Consider the following 21060-nt stretch of genomic DNA (forward strand, 5'->3'; position numbering starts at 1 on the left):
CTTTACTCCGCAGCCTACAAGCCTTTTATACTTTTTCATTGCAGTCTTTTGGCTGTTAGTCCATTGTTCAATCAGGGCAGTGTTTTCAGTTGATAACCAGATCCAGACGATGTTTGTAGGTGGTGACCTGGTCAAGGCTTGGTACACAAATCATTGTTCACTCAGTGTGATCAAAGCTGGTCTTGCAGGTCATTGTTCACTCAGCTTGATCAAAGCCCGGTCTTTCAGGTCATTGTTTAATCACCCTGATCAAGGTCCAGCAGACAGACCATTGTCCAGATAACCTGATCACGGTGTCAAGGATGTTTACCAGGCTGGGAGCAGGAGATGGAAAACAAATCATTTACCCAGGGCTTGAGTGTCTCATGGCTTTCTGTTGAACTGCAAAGAACAGGGGGGTTGGGTGTGCGACAGTTCCTGGGCAGAAATGCAGGCTGCAAGATGGTTTTTGTCATGTCAGTTAGAATTTTCCCAGGCATCAGTAGAAACGACCAGGTGGGTCGTGTGGAAATGTTTTGACACGAGATGGCAATGAAAAAACAATGGAGTCTCGGTACAAATTATGCAGATCAGAAGAAGACTTTTCCTCAGACGTCTGCTTCTATTCACTGAATGGCTCCTACTATGTGTTTACTCTGAAAGGGATACGGAGAAAACTCCGTTCCAACGCACAGCGCACTGAGAGCAGCCCCTAAGGTTTCAATCTAAAGCATAAACATTTTACATCTTTCACTTATCATTTAAACATAATACACACATGTGATAAGTGAACGATGTAAAATGTATATGCTTTAGATTGAAACCTTAGGGGCTGCTCGCAGTGCGCTGTGCGTTGGAACAGAGTTCTCTTTGTTTCCCTTTCAGAGTAGATTTGTTATAATACTCACAAAAAATACCCGGCTGGTGTGACAACCATACCAAAATGTAAGTTGAGAAATAATGAGAAAGGTTAAAAATTGGAAAGACAATTATTTTTGTAAAGACGAGAACCCTCACTCACCCAAAGGTAACATGCTTCATCATTGGGTTCCCTCTTGCACAATGATGAAGCATGGGTACATATTATAGTTTAGGAGTGGTACCGTGGATGGTAACAATTCCTCCTTGTATGACTTTGTAGTGAGATTATAGAGTAGATTTGTTCAAAGGGCCACAGGCAGGTCCTCAAGCTCACAGCAGTACGCATTGTTCATTAAACACTACATTAGTATCTTAAACTTTTGGAAATGATCAAACTAGGTGTGCAGGTTGGAACCGATCCTTTGTCTTAAAGATCCTCCTATGTGTTTGCCAGTACAGCGGTGTCGCAGTGGACCACTGGGTGGCGCTGCATATATCACTTTCTTCATGCCATGCGCGGTGCACAGGCAATCTGGACATTCACACTCAGGCTCAGAGTCCTCTCTTCCTTTTGTGCCTACTGTGAGAAGTTGGCCTGGTATATGCTGTCCACTAGTTAAAGTGGGCATTTGGTGTGCAGCAGTTGGGATTCAAGCTTGCCATTGCTTTACCAGATAACCTTATTGAGTGACTAACTGAAAGCCACTGTAGGTACACAGGTACATATAAACCAAGTCTACTGAACTTAGAGTTGGATAAGTCAAGGGTCTAGCACACCCTTTCTCCAACTCAAGAGAGTTTAGTAGTTCCCACTAGGTTAGGTAGGTGCCACACCACATAACACTAGTATGTCTTCTAGGACAGAACCAAGTGGGGCTCTGACCACTAAGTAAGACCATATCCCATTCCAAGAATTGAGGAGTTTGTGTACTGCTAGGAAACTGAAGACAGGAAAAAAACCAGAACTCAACGCCTCATAGAGGCTTTGCTTTTAGATGACCTCAGAAAGACCCCAGGGTCTGATGAGGCAGGCAAGTTGGGTGGGACAGCAGAAGAGGAAAGGTCGGGAGGTGAAAACCTCTATGACCTGACCCTGATGCTGGCTAGGAGGATCAAGATGATTCTAACCTGAACAATCCAATTCTTCCTGAAGGTGAGGGAGAAGACCTCAGTGGTCCTCTCTTTACCCCACCTGGAAGGGTTAACAGTTTACCAAGAAGATCAAGATCTCCTTCTCAGGAATCTAATCATTCTGGTACTTCTGTAGGGAACTCTATTTCTCATAGGACTTATTCTCATAAAACAGAGTCCTCTTATGATAAGAAGTGCCAACTGCTTGACTTCGAGAGAGCTAAGCTCAGAATCAAGAGAGAGCAATTGGCCTTAGATAGGGAATCCCTGGAGCTTCAGAGAGCTTCTAGAAAGTTCGGACTAGAGCCCCATGGTGGCAGAAACAGTGTCCCTAGAGGTAGAGAAAATACTCATGACCATAGGAACCTGAACAAGATTGTCCCTCCCAACCAGAGTGGGGGATGACATCCACAAACGGATAACTGCACTGGAGAGGGCCTGTAAAGTACAGAGGGTCCCTCAGGAGCAGTGGCAGCAATCTTGTGGCTCTCATTTGCAGACAAAGGTAGAGACAAGCGCCTTACTGTTCGAGAAGAGGATGCTGATAATTATACAGTCTTGAAGAGTGCACTGATTGATGGGTTTGGCTTAACCACTGAACAATACAGGATTAAGTTCAGAGATACCCAAAAGGCACGGACTCAAGACTGGGTTGACTTTGTAGATTGTGCTACTAAGGCTCTGGAAGGCGGATTACTTTGCAGTAAAGTGTGTGATTTTAAAGGATTGTACAGTTTAATTATGAGGGAGCAGATCCTTAATAATTGTCAAAATCAGTTGTTGCATCAGTGCCTGGTGGACTTTGATCTGACCTCTTCCCAAGAATTGGGCCAGAAGGCAGACAAATAAGTCAGAACCAGGGTGAGGCAGAAGGTTCAGAACCAAGGTGGTGACTCCAAGTAGCAGGATTCCAAAAACTCTGATAAGGGTGGGGAGAAGGGTAAAGACAAGACGCCTTCTCAAGGGCCCCAAGAATCTGCATCTGATGGGGAGTCACAATCCAACAAGGGAAACGGCAAGAAGAAACCATGGTGTCAAATCTGTAAACAGAAGACCCATTGGACAAGTGCTTGTACCAAGTCCAAGGACTCAACTCCAGCCACCATTGCCCCTAAGGCAACTGTTCCCCCTAGTTCAGCTCCAAGTGGTGGTACTCAGAAAAGGGTGTAGTAGGGTTAACCCTGGGATCTGAGATGGACTCTGGCCTAGTCAGAGTTCCTACTCAGGCTGTACTGATCTGTGATGGAGGCATAGATAGTACCTCCTTATTTGTCAGTCCCAGTAATCTGGGCAAATACAGACAGCAGCCTTTGATAAATGGAAAAGAGGCCTTGGCAGTCAGGGACATAGGAGCAAGTGTCACAATGGTGACAAAAGATCTTGTGGCTTCTGAGCAAATCATACCTGGTGGGGGTTCCCTTTGAGAGGGTTGGGATTGATATAGTTGGTCCCATGGATCCTCAAACTGCACCTGGGCACAGATTTATACTGGTGGTGGTGGACTAGGTATCCAGCTATCCAGAAACAATTCCCCTTAGAACCACCACAGCACCTGTGGTGGCAAGAGCCCTCCTGGGGATCTTTTCCAGAGTGGGTTTCCCTAAGGAGGTAGCATCAGACAGAGATGCAAACTTCATGTCATATCTAGTTACTTGACTGCTATGTGGAAGGAGTGTGGAGTAAATTAAAAATGTACATCCCCTTATCACCCACAATGCAATGGGTTAGTTGGAAGGTTCAACAAAACCCTCAAGGGCATGATTAAAGGTCTCCCAGAAAAGCTTAGCCACAGATAGGACATACATTTGCCCTGACTTCTCTTTGCCTACAGAGAGGTTCCACAGAAGGGGGTTGGTTACAGCCCATTTGAACTTCTGTTTAGACATCCAGTTAGGGGTCCATTATGTCTAGTGAAGGAGGGATGGGAGTTACCTCTCAAACCCCCTAAACAGGATATTGGGGACTATGTACTTGGTCTCCGCTCCAGGATGGCTGAGTACATAAAGAAGGCAAATAAAAACCTTGAGGCCAGCCAGGAATTGCAAAAGGCCTGGCATGACCAAAAGGCTGTGCTGACTGTTTACCAGCCAGGACAGAAAGTATGGGTGTTGGAGCCTGTGGCTCCAGCAGAGCTCCAAGAAAAGAGGAGTGGCCCCCATACCATAATTGAGCAGAAGGGAGAGGTTACCTACCGGGTGGACCTTGGAACTCCCAGGTGTCCCCATAGGGTGCGCTATGTCAACAGGCTCAAACCATATGTTGACAGGGCTGACATGGGCTTGCTCATGGCTACTGATGAGGTACAGGAGGAAGAGAGTGATCCACTCCCTGACCTGCTCTCACAGAACCCTGATGATGGTTTAGTAGATGGTGTAGAATTGGCAGGCAGCCTCACTGTCCAACAACAAACTGATTGCAGAAAAGTTCTCAATCAGTTTAGACATATGTTTTCACTGACTCCAAGTCAGACTACCTGGTGCACTCATGAAGTGGCACTGGGGACAGCCTGCCTGTTAAAAATACGATTTACAGGCAACTTGACCACGTCAGGGACTGTATCAGGACTGAAGTCCAGAAGATGTTAGATATGCGTGAAATTGAACCCTCAGATAGCCCTTGGGCTAGTCCAGTAGTCTTGGTATCCAAACCTCACACCAAAGATGGTAAAAGAGAGATGAGGTTTTGTGTAGACTACAGAGGTCCCAATGCAGTCACTAGGATTGATGCCCACCTAATCCCTAGGGCAGATGAGCTTATAGATACTTTGGCCTCCGCCAAGTTTCTGAGCACATTTGACCTAACAGATGTCTACTGGCAGATCAGACTAGCAAAGCCAAAGACAGCATTTTCTACCCCTAGTGGGCACTACCAATTTGTGGTAATGCCCTTTGGTTTGAAGAATGCACCTGCCACTTTTCAAAGGTTGGTGAACAAAGTCCTTACAGGCCTGGAAGCCTATAGTGCAGCATATCTAGATGATATTGCTGTCTTTAGCACCACCTGGGAGGATCACCTTGTTCACCTGAGAAATGTTTTGGAGGCCCTGCAGAAAGCAGGCCTAACTATCAAGGCCACCGAGTGCCAGATACGGCAGAGTCAGGTTGTGTACCTGGGCCACCTTGTGGGTGGAGACCAGGTTCAACCATTGCAGAGCAAAATCCAGACCATAATGGACTGGGTTGCTCCAAACTCCGGTCAGAGCTTTCTTGGGCGGCGAGGACGGCCTATGATGAAGCATGACACCAGGTGGTGTGTGAGGCCAGTCCTTCACTTTTTGTGAGATGCCCCCACTGGACATGCATCTCTAGTAATCCTGTAGGAATCCCAACTAGGGACAGCCCCATTTGTGTTTATATGTCGTATTGGAGGCTGGCTAGTCCCTAGGTCCTGTGCCTCTAGTTCCCATCCCTAGTTAACTACTAGGGCTAGTGTGTGTGACGTACCCTCATAAGTCCCTAGTATATGGTATACTATATACCCAGGGCATAGGTACCCCAGAGACCTCTCAGGGGCTGCAGCATGTATTATGCCACCCCTGGGAGACCATTCAAAATGGCACAACAGGTCTGCTACAGCAGCCTGTGCAAGGTGGTGTATGCAACCCTTACTTAGATATAGGTTCACTATAGCTATCCTAATCACTGCACATATAAACCTATCAGTCACCCCTATGGCAGGCTTTATCAATCCTGAAGGCAGGGTGCTGGGTTTTATATGAGAGGGTGCCCATGCATGAGCAGAGCCCCTCTGCAGCTTTTGGAACCTCTATTGCGAGGTTGTTTGTAATGCAGCCAACCATATATACTTAAGTGCATTATAACCTCGTGGTAAATGCTAACTTTAAAGCGGCTGCATGGAAACATGTCGTGTTTGGTGTCAAACACCTTGGAATCATACCTCCACACCAGTAACTGGTATGGGGGTATGATTCCACCCTACTAGAGGGAGAAACATGACAGCACCGGTACACCCGGTACCAGCTTTACAAACCCTGGCATCAGAAAATGGATGCTGCCAGCCACAGGCACAAGTCTGCCCTACTGCTGCTGGATGAAACTCCGGCAGGGGACGGCTGGACAATAGGTTTCCTGTCACAGGGAGTTGTGACCACCTGTAAGACAGGCTTTAGTGTATTGGGGCTGGTTGGGTACACTGAGAGTGCTTTGATGTCTGCACTGGGGGCACATTTGGTGTCCCTGTGCATAGTCCAGCTCAAACCAGTTGCTGGGGATATCAGCCCCTGCTCTGGCTCGAAACTGGACAAAGGACATGGGTGTAGCCTCCCCTCTGCCCTGAACCTCCCATAGGTGGTTCCCCAGAGTGTATCCCACCACTTCCTTGGGTAAAAAAGTAGGAACCCCTGGTTATAGGACTTTAGATTTACCTGGACGAAACTCTGCTACAGAAACCAAGTACTTCAACTATCTACACTACATCTACGCAGCTCCTGAAGGACTCCGAAGATTTTGCAACACAGGAGGTGGGTTCCTAAGCTTCCCCGAGGCCGACCAGTGCTCTCAGCAAACGTGAGACCCGCAGCCCTCGTGGGGACCGTGCAACCCGAACCCCTGGACACCATGCATATTTGCAGCAGCATATGCTTTTTGGCAATCTTTGAAGCTGTGCTTTGGGCTACTTGTAGTCCAGACCCCGAGCAGTGATTCCACCGAAAATTACTGGCCTACACTACACGAGTGTTCCGAGGGCTGGTATTTTGTGATTCCTCTTGAGGTCCCTTCGCGATCCATGGTCCGTTGACCTGTGGGTACCTGAGAAGGGTACTTTAACTTTCATTGGGATTTCCTGGTTGCTCCAGACGTGCCCTGATTCTCCATTGCTTGGGGAGTTCAAAGGACCTTGCTGGTCCACACCGAAGCATCTTTTCTCTGACCGCGTGGGTTGCAGTTGCCAAGGCTTGTTGGTCTCCAATCCGGACACTCACCCCCCAGCACTCAACATCCTTCGTGGTACAGCTCGCCTGAGGACTTTGGTCATTGTCGATATCTCCTGGTCCCCGTGGCTGCAGAGTCAAGCCTGTAAGGGAGTGCGTTGCAGAGTCCGTGGTCAGGTGGAGGCAGTAATGAAGAGGGATTCTCCCTGAAGACTCGCACAGAGGGAGCCTGAGTAGTGTCACTTGCCTGATACTCCCACATCAGAAACCTCCTCTTCCCATCATAGGAACATTACATAGAAAAAACACTGGGCCTTGTAAGACTAAGAAGAGATTAAGGAGGGCCCTGAAGCAGGCCTGCCCAGACATATATGCGACAAATCGAGCCCGCAGTGGCCCACCCAAATGCACCCTTGGCCCACCTAAATAAAAATTCCTAGAGCCGGGCATGATGTGGGCTATTGTTTATTGCCCAGAACGTTTACCGAGTCTCACGGGAGGTCTATATGGAATCAACAGGGTGATTCTACGGATTCCGAGATAGCGGTGGCCTGTTTATAGAATAGGGAACTGAAGATAATGTCTTGCAGTGGCCAATAGAGAGTCGGAGTGGACGACACCTACTTACACACAGGATCTACTAGGCCAAGCCACGGGGCTTTCATGAGCTAAAAGGTGAAAGGCCGTTTTGGGAAAAACAAACAAACCTGGCGTTTGTTTGAGAAAGGACTCGTCATGTTGTGACAGGCAGTGTAACTAAGGAGAGAGAGCGCGTGCAGTGGGCTCGGTGCAACTCCACAAACGTCAGAGGTTGTAGAGAAAGAAGTTCTAGCACGGCTTTTAAAAGTTGTGCTCCCCGGCCCTGTTCAATTGTTTTCCGACGTGCCCCACCCCTCCCCCCTACTCCATTGGACTTGGCAGCCTTCGAGTGCTCTTGGGTACCTCCTCCACCTTCTGTTCTGACCTTCGATGGTAGAACTGAGGCTGCCCCGTAGGCGAACCAGGCAAGCTTACCTCGCCGGTACTAGAGGGGGGCTGCTGCACCCTGTAAGCAGCCTATAGCGATCAGTCGGTCGATGTCCGGGGGCATCGTTGTTGTAAACCTGTTCTTCTGGCTTGAAGCATCATCCAGTATCCTGTAAATTTAGGCCGGCTGGCTGGACTGGCCGTGGCGGGCACCGGGCTTTCCCCCGTAGGCCGCCAGGGTGGGGGCCAGTTTTGGGCCTCTGGGGGGCCGATTTTGTTACAGGGACGTTTTTGCAGCATAGCTGCAATATCGGCTCTGTAACAAAATCGTCCGAAACTGACCCTGGCAAAGAGCTCGGCCGCCCCCCAAACCCCAGGGGGGCGGCCGAGCACTTTGCCAGGGCCGGTTTTGGTTCTCAGTCCAGCCCTGGCCAACACTACTGTCTTCGCGTTCCTCCCATGGTGCGGGATTTAAAGCGTGCCTGGCGTGTGTGCGAGTGAGAACAGGAGACCGTGGCAAGGAGAATGGGATTATAGGACATGGTTCAAATCTGAACAAAACGTTGGTTCCCCTGCTGCCCTCTACCATTATCTCCCTGTGGACGTGACAGACTGCGTGGCTTTGTTCTCTTGTTCCCTGTCCCGGGGCTGCAGAAACATTTTCTTCCCTTCACTAAAGTAGGATCTCCCACTTCACACGTTTCTGTGTTATACTTGCAATTGCCCAGTATCCAGGGTCTTAGCTGAGGATGTGTGGGTCCAGCCGTCTCCCCCCTGCCCCGACCAGTTGGGCTGGCTTTTTCGGTTGCCTTCTAAAACAAAGCCTTGGACAAATATGTAAAAGTTTAGTAACTACATGTTTGGGGGAAAAGGTGCAGCCACAGACTACTTGACTACAGTTTGTGTGGAAAATACTACTTCAATGGGGCAGGTGCCATCACTCTTGGCTCGCAGGACACCTACTTTGGTTTGGGAAAGATTCCTCTAGTATTGCTTCGAGTTCGAGCCAGCACCCCTCTTTTTGTAGTGTACTCTGCCACTCTGTGCTTGCTGTGCAGATAGTCTCCCATTACTGGGATTATCTCTCGCCAATTTCTGCTTGTGGTGGGACGCTGTTCCATGCTGGTGTTATCTTTCGCAGTCGAAACAGAATCGGTGAATCTTTTCTCCTTTTGGTTCCAGGTCACATGCTGAAGATGTCAGTAATCTGAGTCGTTCTGTGCGAGTGCTTGCTTCCGCGATTGTGTTCTAATGCTTAAACTTAACCCAGACATGCCAAGCCTCCCGATTCAGGCGGGAGACTGCCGATTTCAAGACTAGTCTCCCGCCTCCCGATTCAAGCATCCCGAAACCAGATTCCTCGGGGTTTCAGCTGACCGGGCTTGGTAATGTGTAAGGTGCTAATTCTTCCAGCTATAGTCAGAGTGGCGATGCAGGGGCTCTAGAAGGGGTGAAAAACCAACAAAGCCTCATTACCAAGCGAATGGTCTTTTAAAGACCTGTGAAGTACTGGGGGGGGAGGGGAAGGGGTGGCTGTGTGTGTGCCCGGGAAGCTGTTTCAGCCCGGGCTGCCACACACGAGGGGGAGGGGGGGGGGCGTATGCACTGCCAGGCCAGTGCACAACACTTGCATCACCCTCTCTCTGCCTGCCATTGCGCTCCATGCTTCTGTAAGGTACGAAAAAAACGTGCATTTGCGTTTCAAATGTCCAGTCCTGCAGCAGCACACTTCCAAAGCCCATACATGACAGTAACCCGATTCAAGGCTCCTTTCTCCCGATTTTTTCTTAAAAATCTCCCGCTTTGCTCTTCTGAAACGTTGGCATGTATGTGAACCTGTTGGTGTTTCTCCATTATTAGGTCTCGCCTTACTATCGCGTAAGCGATCGCAAAGCGAGACTATTATAAAAGGGCTTTTCAAAGTGCTCCCAAAAGCGGATTGCATGGCTAGCACACGCACAATCACGCGCATCGTGCCGCCATGCACTCCGCTTTTGGGAGCACTTCAAAGGGTCCGCTCCCCCGCCTGGAATGCGCTCCCCCGCCCCCGCCAAGCGTACGCGCCACGCTCCGCCGGGCTTGTGCTTGTGTATCCAGTGAGAGACTTCCTTTTGTTAGTTTCAGTTTACAGTTAGCTATTAACTGTCATCAAGCTCCCCCGCCAAGCGCGCGCGCCACGCTCCGCGGGGCTTGTGCTTGTTTATCTAGTCAGAGACTTCCTTTTGTTAGTTTCAGTTTACAGTTAGCTCTTTTCCATCTCTTCTCTCCGCGCCTTCATCCTTCACTTTCTGTGCGCTGTCCTCCCCCTTACAGTCACTACCTCGCTGCTCATTATTTATCTCCCCTTTCTCACTGCCTCTCCTAACTTTTCTCCCTCCTTCACAGTCTCGCTTTCTCTATCCTCTCTCCAACCTTTTCATCCCCCGATCCGATCGCTCAGTTTCGCACTCCCTCGTCTGCCGCTCTACTTTGCCACTCTTTCCCTCACCTGACACTCTTTAGCCACCCTCCTGAGTCCTGTTGTTACCCCAGCAGGTCACTCGCTGTGCTGCCCCGCTCTTTCCGTAGCCTCGCTTCCTATACTGTCCCTTCTCCTCACACCCTTTCCCACTCTCTCCTGCCTCTGCCCCACTTCACTGGTCTCTTTGACGTCTCTCCCCTTCCCGCACTCCATCTCCTCGTGCCCACTTTTCTGCCCCGTCTCCCTCGCTGCATTCCCTCTGCTGTCCTTTTCTCTACCCCTTCATTCCCCCTTCTCTCTTCTACTCAGTTGCCTCTTCCGCCCCTCTTCTTCAGTTTATTTTACTTCCTGCTGCCTTCATGTCCCTTTCTCTTCCCCGCCTCCTCACCCACTTCTCCTGTCACTGTCCTGCCCAAGTCTTCCTGCTCATTTTCTCTAGTGACTGCAGCAACAGCACCCGCCCCGCCTCGGCTCTCCCCTTCCCCCGCTCCATGTTCCTGCTGTAGCGAGGGGCAGATGTCCGGGAATGTCCCCCGAGGGTTTGGCCCATTCCTTTTTCTTCACCTAGAAGCGCGTCGCCCGCGCCCCCTCCCGAGGAGAAGATATTCATTATTCAGCAGCTCCACGGAGGGGGCAACAGAAGGTTGTCTGAATGTAACGGACTCTGATCTGTCACAGATTGCAGCGCAGCTGCCCAGCTAAGGACTGCATTACACTCAGGTGACCCCGCCAACTCCCTATCTTTCGCCACCGCAGGCTGTGCTCATAACTCTACCCTACCTACCACCAGCCCAGGGTATACACCCAACACCCAACCCAGGAAATACCAAACATAATAACCCCTGCTAAAAACCGACCTATCACCACGTTATACAGGTGTTCCACTACCCATCCCTAGACAACGTCCTCCAACCACAAACAAGAACCTTGCGGGTATCGGAGCGCTTTACCTGCAAGATGTCAGGAGCAGATACAAATATAGTAGAGAATCTATGATTGAGTCTAATACATAGAAGTAGCTACCACTAGGGGGAAAAAAATATACATTCATTACAAGGTTATATACAAATTTTTTAGAAACATAATATCCCTGAGAATATAGTTCAAGAGTTGGTGTGATAGATCCAATACAAAGTAGTCACTAAAAATCCGGAAATGAAATGTTTCACGTAAACTTAGCCATGAGAATCGATTTCACTTCTTTTTTGAAAGAGGCAGTAGAGGGGTTCTGTCTCGTTTCTGGGGGTAGGGCATTCCAGATCCTAGGGGCCATTCCTGAGAAGGATTGGTTTTATGTTTTTTTCTTGGCAAATCTTTGCGGTTTCAAAAGAAGATTCTTGGAGCTTCTGGTGGATCTGTTACCACATGAGAGTGACAGTTTTTGTGATAGATAACTTCGGGTATTGTGGTGTAGGGCCTTGTGTGTCATACAAGCGATTTATAGATGAAATCTCGCCTCGAATGGTAGCCAATTGAGAACTCTAAGGTCCGGGGAGATATGACAGTTTCTTTTGGAGTCTGTGATCAGTCTAGCCGCTGTGTTGATTGTGGCTCTTAGCGGGGCAGTCGTTGATCTGGGAAGACCGCAAAGGGCGACACATCCATATTCTACTCTTGGGATTACTAAGGCTTGCACAGCCTGTTTGAAGTCATTTGCGGGCAAAAAGGGTTTCTGTTTTCTTAAGGTGTTTATTTGAAAATGTGCTCCATTTGTAGAGGCACTGATATGTTTCTGCATGTTTAGGTTTCTGTCCAGCGTTACTCCCAGTGATTTTGCTGAACCGACAATGAGTGGTTGACCTTTGAGTGCTGTTAGGTGATTCAGCCAGTCAGGAATGATGGAAGAATGGTTGAGTGGGGGCGATTAGAGGAATTCATTTTTGAGGGCGTTTAGTTTCAGATGGTTTTCGGCCAGCCAGGATTGAGTTTTTTCCAGCGTTGAATTGAGAGATTTGATGTCCCCAAGTGAATGGATCTTTAAGTAGAGTTGCGTATCATCTGCGTAGATGTGATAGTGGACCTTAGATGCGCTGAAGAGTTCGGTGAGTGGTTCCATATAGAGGTTGAAAAGAGTGGGTGAGAGGCATGATCCTTGCGGTACTCCTAAAGTTACTGGCACGGGATTGGATAAGGAATTGTTGACCTTGAATCTTTGTGATCTGTTTTGGAGGAAGGAGGTGAGCCAGGTAAGTACAGAGCCGGATAAACCCATTCTGTGTTTCAAGAGGTCTAGCAAGTTGTCGTGTTTGACTGTGTCAAAGGCCGAAGATAGGTCATGCAAGATTAGTAAACGAGTTTCGTTTTGGTCAAGGATTTTTAGTGCGTCGTCTATTATGAGTGTCATGGCTCATTCTGTACTGTGCTCTGCCCGGAAGCCAGATTGGTATTGGTTGAGCAGGTTGAAATGGACTATATGGTTGCCCAACTGTGTATGAACACATTTTTCTAGGAGTTTGGCCAGAGTGGGGATGTTGAATATTGGGCGATAGTTGTTTAAGTCCGATGGGTTGGCCGATGGCTTCTTTAAGATAGGGGATACATGTCCTGCTTTAAGGATATCTGGGATGGTTCCTTAACGGAGGGATATGTTTATGATCTTGGTCAACAGAAGTAGTACAAATGGTATTAGAAGTAGTACAAATGGTATTAAGTCTTTTAGGTAATTTGCGGGGAGAGGGTCTGTGAAGTGGTTGGAGGGATTCAAGGCCATCAGATTTTTTTAATGGATTCTTTACTGTAAAAGTTGAAGAAGGACCATGATGCGTTGTTTGAGGTCGAATTTTGAAGAACTGGAGGTTCGGGCTAGTGGTGTGGTAATTGGAGGGACTGTTTGAGTGTCCGTGAGAGTTATTAAGTCGTTGAGCAGGTCCGTCTTTATGTTTCCGTCGTCCTAGTAAAGAATGCAGAAAAATCCTCGCAATTGGGTCTTATGTCTGGATTATCCTGGCGGAGGGGGGGATGGGGCATCCTTAGTTTGCGCTTTGATTAATTCGAATAGTTTTTTGGGTCGGTTCTTAGCTAGGTTTGAGTGCTGAAGAAGTCCGCTTTACATCGTCTGACCTTTCTAAAATAGGCATTTCTCGTGGTTCTTAGAGCCTTGAGGTGGTCAGCGGATGGGATAGATCTCCACCGTCGTTCGATTAATTCGAGAGATCTTCTGTCTTCATTTAACCTGCCGTCATACCACGGTTTTGAGTCTTTTTTGGTGATTCTTTTCAGTTGAAGGGGAGCTACTTTGTCTAGAAACGTGCTCATGGAGTGGAAGTAGTGATTGGTCAGGCTATGAGCATCGGATGATCCTTCAAGGGGGAGCAAGCTGTTAGGGATGGAGCTTGAGAGTACGTTGGAACTGATATTTTTCATATCTCGCTTCCAAATTTTCCCTCTCGTGGGTTGTGTAGCCTTGGAAATAGGTTGACCGAGGTGTGCAGGAGCAAAAGAAACAAATACATGTTTTGCTTTGTGTAGAGACCTGCAGGGTACTTGCTTGTCATATCTGTGTGAAAGAGTATTTTTTCATTTATACTTTTGTTTGAAACATCGTCATTGCTAGACATTGCTTTTAGTTCCAACATTTTGATCTGAAGAAGTTGCTCGGCTGGGTTGCACTTTACTTGAAATTTGAAAGGAGAGAGATGTACTCACGATCTCTGTAAGACGCGTCTGAGTGTATTATGTGGCTGGGGATTTGCAAACTGTCACCCTTTTGTTGATTTTACCGGATTCCTCATAGAACTTGTGCTTCATCTGAGGCGACATCACGAGATCTTTCGAGATACTTGCTCACTCTGGTATTAGACATACCTGCAAAGGTTAGACTATCCCGTGGAGCACAGCGACATCACAAAGAGATGCTGATAGACTTCCAGAAGGATGTTTAATTGGGGTGTAACCAAAATAAATCCCCACCCATATTTAAGGGGGAATACTCCACAACCCCTACCCCTCACGGACACCGGCCTACGACGAGACTGGTAGTTGGCAGTGACATACTATTGTGGCAGAGCCAGCTTTACCTGTGGATTGGAGTGGACCCACTGGTCTTTCCCTTGTAAAACCTGAGCAGCATCTCAGACCTGGTGTCCTTTGTGGCCCTTCCTCACAGTCAAGGTTTTTTTGCGCATACACACACACATGGAGTATATGTGGAATCATGTCCATGGGAGTGTGTGGTAGACTGCAAAAAATGCTAATTCTCTTGTAGATTGGCTGTCTTTTCCCTCTGTGGATGCAAAAGCCTGCATGCTTCTTCCCCTGGATCTCTGCCCCGACACTCTAATAGTCATGATAGTAGCAGGGGGCAGCCACAATTCTCATTTGCCAAACCAGTTCCATACTGTACGACGGAGTATTTAACCTTTCAAGGAAACTTGAAGTTTGGCTGCCTCTAGTTCCTGCCACTGCCTCTGGAGTATGATGAATCTGGTCCTATTTAGAAGCCACAAACAGGTTAGTGTCAGGATTGTGAGGAGACCGTTCCTCGGCCCAACGAGCATATTCATGGGGATGCTGGAGCCGTTTCATACTACAGGGCAAGACCATGCTTCATTTCTACCAAAAGTGCGGCTAAAGAAGAGTATGGTGAAATTCCAGTAAGAGATGAAGAGCAGGTCCCTCACCAAGAGAGGAAGAGAGAAATCCAGATAGGTGAAGTCTACATGGAGACATCTAGAGTGATCCTAATGGAGCGGGTAGTACACAATTTTGTATACCCCCCTATTCTGCATGTTTATACTAATTAGAATAATCTATTAATTGTAATATTATTAATGTGTTTGCATGAAGTTTAATCAACATTACTAATGTACGAAATACACGTGGGATTTGCATTTTGCATGGCTAAAATAATTTGTAATTAACATACGTACGCATACTAATACTAGAAAAATAGAATATCGCATGATATATGTTGCTTTTGTGACGTTATCATATGTTGCACCAGATGACATCAATGTGTGAATATGAACGCTTTAAATGTCGCCATACGCTAGATAAATACAAGCACACAGAGGAATTAGTGAGGGTTTAACATTTTATTCGTTATTTCTATGTTTTAATTACTTTTTGTGTTTGTTTCGCTTAAGTTGTCCTTTGGGCCTAAAACCAAGATGGCCGCCTGACTGACTCGACGCGATGGCCACCATTCCACGAGGTTTCGGGCGAAGTGCGCCTGCGCCACCACATGTACCAATGGCCTCGGCATGACCCTAGACTTGCTGTGCCCAAGCAAGGTCACGATGGGATGCTCGCCAAGTATTCAAACAAAGGACTAATGCAAGGAACCGGATGGATCATGTCTAATGACATAACCTCCTGAACTGTGTGAAACCTCACCAGACGATCCAAACCAACCAATGGGATGAGCCCAAATTTTATAAAATGTATCTTTTAGACCTTACTTTCATTATAAAAGTGACGTTAGAATAGAGAGGTCATCTCTATCTCTACTGCTCCCGTACTTTACTGACGGAGACGACGGTGACTCTACATGACGGCTGCGTTCCTGAATCTTTGACAGACTGAATTGCTGCCCAATTTCTTGATGAACTGAGGACTACCTAAAATCTATGGGCACTGATCGATGCTTGCACATCTCTGGTCCTTGACCCAATCTTTGGGACTGTAGCGTGCTGCATGAAGAACTTTCGAATTCTGACTAATTGACGACCAAATTTGATGACTTAGAGGACGACTGATAGCCAGATTAGGTAAATATGGTGTTCTGTGATTTGCGTAATGATTAATAAATGTATTAGATGGAACTAAATTCTTGCATTAATTAGATAAACAAAAATATTGATTAACAAGAAAATGTGTTTGGTCGTTTATTGAGAAGAGATAGATCAGGATCTTTGAGTATGTTTTAGCGGGAATAAATCATCACTCCAATCCAACTAAATGATCCATTGATCACGTGGGAGGAGTATCTTAATGTTTAGGTTTAAGGTTTGTAGATATAAGAATATTAGTGTATAGATGTGTGAATAAATCTCTCTCCATAGGTCATAAGGTATTCTTTCCATGTCTGCGCTTGGAACATTTATCTCTCCTGTAAGTGCAGACCAGTTGAGGAAATTTGATTACGGCTCCATCTTGCGTATTGACACCATTGCGATGTTGCCCTCACTCAGGCACAGACAACCTTCGTAGCGTTTCTTTCATACTCTGTACTGTAACATGTTAAACGACCTTTTCCTGTCTCTCTGAGCAAAGTACATTCTGAGACCCGGCTCGAAGCAACTAATTCCCGTGATAACCATCTATTGACCCTTGGTGATCTTTCTCTGCCTCTCCAATTGTTTAACGAATCACCACCTGCAACACGCAAACACGTCCTGTTGTAAATTAATTTAACTTAGGAATGCTCATGCCACCTGGCCTATAGGGTCAGGTAGAGAACACGACCCTAGGGAAGGAATTTCTATTACCTATTATCCTGTATCTTGTACAAAGAATGTTTGCTAGTGGATGATTTGTTCGTTTTTATTGCACATTGAGGGGGTTGTTGCTTTAGGGGATTCAAGCACTATAAAAGACTGTGAGCCACGGATTGAAGTGGCAGTCTCCTGAGAACCTACCACTGATGTACTTCTAGGACAACTGTACCTAGCTGCAGCTAATAAATTGAAGTTCCTATGGCAACAGAGTGTTCCGTGTCTCTGTACATTTAGAAGGCGAACTCAGAAGATTTCAGGCGTACCCTGCGCCGACAGCATAATTCAGCCTGTTTCTTCACAGTAAGATGTGAAGTGTGAATGTTGGTGTTATGGGCCCCACCAGTGATTGAATGAGTGAATGTGTTAACGTGATGTCTGGTCTGTGATAAAGGGATGCTATTCGGTACGGGTTTTGCCTTGATTCCCGTTACGCAGGTTTCCGCGCTGCAACAATCCGACCAGAGACACAAGGACTTGTCAGGCCAGAATCCCCAAAACCTAACTGCAGGGATGCAGTACAATTTAGGACAGCAAGTGTAACGAGCCTACACCTTCCCTGCCCAGTTCCCGTAGGGGAAACCAGGGTCAGCCTAGATCTAGCCCCCGGGTGATCAGTCGCTGTACAGAAGTCTTGGATCGTATCTGGGAATCAGAACCTATTGCCTTTCTTTGTTTTTGTCTATAAATGAATTTCAGCTGGCTTATTAAACCTCCCTGTAAATAGGAAATATTGTATTTACAAAAGTAGCTGTTCTGACTGGACTTGGAGTTTATTAATTGTCAATGTGGGTGCTCCCAAAGAGTTAAACTCCTAAATATAGTAATGTGGTTATTCAACTGGAGTGCAACATAACCTTAGTCTCTTGGATACCTTGCTAAATGAATGAGCCACACTGATTTTCCTTAGTGACCAGTTATTGCAATAGGACAGAAGAACAAACCTCCAACATTTTTCGCAAACAGACTTGAGTCTAGTAATCCAAACTCACAGCATAGTTCTTTATTTTTCTTCAACAAGTACAGAAAACACACTTCCCTAAATTTATTTCTGTACAAAGAGAGTTAAAAGGCAAAAAACACCGAAAAGACCAAACCCAATCCCTATTTCCCTCCCCTTCCTCCCCACAGAAAGCTGTCTATGGTTCATGATGAAGAGTGTCTTCCCTGAAAAATAATCAGATTTTTGTCCTTAAAAAATCATGTAAACAATGGAATGTTTCACAGTTTCACCCCTTGTAGGAGTGTAACCATTACTCCCTCACTAACAGAGCAGCCAGGCAGTAAAGACTTGCACCTTCTTCCTTCAGACACTCACATCTTCTTCACCCGTTCCTCCAGCGCGTCCAGCTCACTAACTACCTCACCAGGCAAGTATTGGTTCACCTGTTCAGTCAGGTAGTGCCTGACCTCGCCTACCTCCTGCTCCCAGAATCCCTTGGGTAGGGAGAAGAGCTCATTTGTATCAATTGGGGGCAGCCCTTGCAAGTCCAGTGCTCCTTCTGCAGGCACATAACCAATGGGTGTAACCCGGGCACCAGGTTCGCCATCCACACGTCGGAAGATCCAGTCCAGGACTCGCGAGTTCTCCCCAAAGCCGGGCCACAGGAAGTTGTTTTCGGAGTCCTTTCTGAACCAGTTGACGTGGAAGATCTTGGGAAGGTGGACAGATGGACGGTTCTGCATGCTCAGCCAGTGTGATAAGTAGTGGCCAAAGTTGTATCCAAAGAATGGGCGCATGGCGAAGGGGTCATGCATGATGACTTTCCCTGGGAGACAAGAAAGAAGGGAAGACGGTAAACAGCTGTATATTTTGGGTAACGTTGCCAAGTCCTTATAGACACCATGTTGGGTCAGACTCACATAGTTCTTAGAGACCGTTTGAGTTGTGGCTTTCACAGACCCCAACAAGGAAAAAGCTCTCAAAGACACTACATCCGGTGTGTCTCTCCTAATGATAACATGGTGGCTTTGCTACCATATATCTCAAAAACACCATTCTGAGTGGGCCACTCCGAGACTCCTTAGGGGCGCTGTTACAAAGTTCTTAGACTTCATTGTTTAATAAACTGTTTTACTAGCTATTCATGTACCAATCAACAGGAGAAGAAAATGTCAGGGGGCATGGAACAGTGACATCCCCCCATTTGCGAGTACCAAGCACATTAGTCCTATCTGTACGTAAAAGTGGATTGAAGTAGGTTATTAAGTAAAGAAGTCCAAAGCAATTGTAGCATTAAGTTGATTTATTGAGGGAAGTTATATTTAATAGCACTCCACCACAAGCATGTTGGCATCAGCTCAGGCCTAGCCATTCTGAGCTCCTCCGTCTGATTGGTGGCATCTACTGCACATCAGGGTTCTACAACACCTCACAGACACCATAGACACAGAGAGCAGACATTAGATACACAGCATATAAAACTGGATATAACAAAGTGCAACATAGCAAGAACAATTACTACATTTATAAACACAATGGAGTGCCTTAGTTGGAGGCATCTCGATATTGTTCGTTTCCCACCATTTGCTGTGCTTCTGTGGGTGGTTCTGAGCCTCATTTATTGTTTGTAGGAGAGTAGGGTCTGCTATCCTATGGCCACCCCAAATTTTTGCTTTTTGCTTCACTGGTTTTTGACATATTGAGGCTGTGGGCCTGCTAATCAGACCCCCAGCCTGCTGTTCTCTCTAACTAAATTGACACTATGCACCCTAGGTGCATAACCAATTGGAAGTGGATCACCCTGTGAGCCCATGTACCAGTGTACACTAGGTACCCAGGGCATTGGTGTATCTAAGGCCTGCCAGGGGCTGAAGCATGTATTATGCCACCCCTGCCCTGGCCTAACAAATTTGACACAACCGGCTGATCACTCAGCTGGGGTAAGTTGGTGTAACCACCTCTTACTTAGGTGTAGTATATCTATACCTAACCTTAAATGGGACACCTGGTAACCTATAAGTCACTCCTATGGCAGGCCTTAACAATCCTGAAGGCAGAGTGCTTGGTTCCATGTGAGATGAACTGAGCCTGTCTGCAGTGGTCGGAACAACTTCCTTCTACCGTTTCCAGATATCGTCATACCATATGCTCTTAAGTGCATTATGAACCTCGCGGTTAAATGCTATCTTTGGTTTGGCTTTATCAAAACATGTCGAGTAAGGTGTCATACGAATTGGAATACTAACCCCTCGCCAATTCTGGCGACGGGGTTAGCATTCCACCCTTCTAGAGGGACACGACATGTACAGTACCTGAAACCCGGGTAAAATCAGACATAGCCTCAGCTCCACAAAATGGATGCTGCCACCACAGACACAAGTCTGCCCTCCTGATGCTGGGAGTCCTTCCAGCTTGGGAGGTGTGGACAAAGGGTTCCCTGCCAGGGGAGGTGCGTGCACCACCCCAGACAGAATTTTGTGTATTGGTCAGGTAGGGTTTGAAAGGAATCAGACATGCCTGAGGCTCACAAGGAGCCTCGGTGCATATGCCAGTTCAAACCGGTCCTGGGGCACACCAGCCCCGGACCTGGGGCGAGCTGGACAAAGGATTGCGGTTGTAACCACCCCCCTTCCTGGTCCCACCCTTAGGGAGGGACCTAACAGGTAGTCCGGTCCCTAAAATCCGCTTAAAGGTAGGAGCTGTGTCCTAAGACTTCAGACATCCTGGAATCAACTTAACTACAAAGAAGAAGACGGGAACTTCGACGCTCTGCTGCACAGAGGACTGAAGGAAATCTCCCCTATGGTCAGGGAGTGACCATCTTGCTAACGCAAGCACCAACCAGCTATCCAACGTCTGCTTTGCCGCCGCCTCCCGCCGGAGCCCGAGCCCAGAGCCCGACAAGACCTGGACCTCCAGACCTCTCACCGCCCGATCCACAGTCCCTGAAAAGAAGGAACCCGTGGAGGCACCGAGACACGTGGAGCCAGCCATCTTGAAAGACCGACGACAAGCTGCAAGCGCGACAACAGAGGCTCCCTCCGAGTTGTGCTTTGGGTCCTGAGAAGCCCAACCACCGAGCAGCATCTGCACCAAAGGTGAGCCCTCCAGCATCTCCACGATCTGCGTGGGGCCCCTCTGCACTTTGCATCTCGACGCGCCTGCCCGGTCCCTGGCCTGTTGGCTAGTGGCCATTTTGGCGACCTATTTTGAAATCAACGACGCTGGTCTGGTTGCTCCAGACTGGCCCCAGCTGCTCTCCAAAAGAGCAGCCCCTCTGACCTTGCTGGTCAGAACAATCAGCTTTCTTGAATTTCCACGACTCCTGCCTTTGCCAAGGCTTGTTTGCTTCTTTCGAGTTGCCGACACCGCCGACAGCGAGAGCCTGCGTGGG

General features: G+C 47.5%; 1 protein-coding gene across 3 annotated transcripts in view; it reads right to left on the reverse strand.

Moving 5' to 3' along the window:
- Nucleotides 1-21060, reverse strand: part of LOC146869511 (phosphoenolpyruvate carboxykinase [GTP], mitochondrial-like) — a 212844-nt gene that overhangs the window by 57889 nt on the left and 133895 nt on the right. The window contains exon 10 of one of the 3 annotated variants that reach the window (XM_085603459.1): nucleotides 17712-18492. The exons of the other annotated variants lie outside the window; for them this stretch is intronic. Within the exon in view, the coding sequence (XP_085459585.1) occupies nucleotides 18038-18492 (455 nt within the window). The 3' untranslated portion in view covers nucleotides 17712-18037. Of the gene's footprint in view, nucleotides 1-17711; nucleotides 18493-21060 lie in introns of those variants that run through there. 3 annotated transcript variants of the gene reach the window in all.

The sequence above is a fragment of the Triturus cristatus genome, chromosome 1_1 (assembly GCF_964204655.1).
Source record: "Triturus cristatus chromosome 1_1, aTriCri1.1, whole genome shotgun sequence".
In the NCBI taxonomy this organism is placed as follows: domain Eukaryota; kingdom Metazoa; phylum Chordata; class Amphibia; order Caudata; family Salamandridae; genus Triturus; species Triturus cristatus.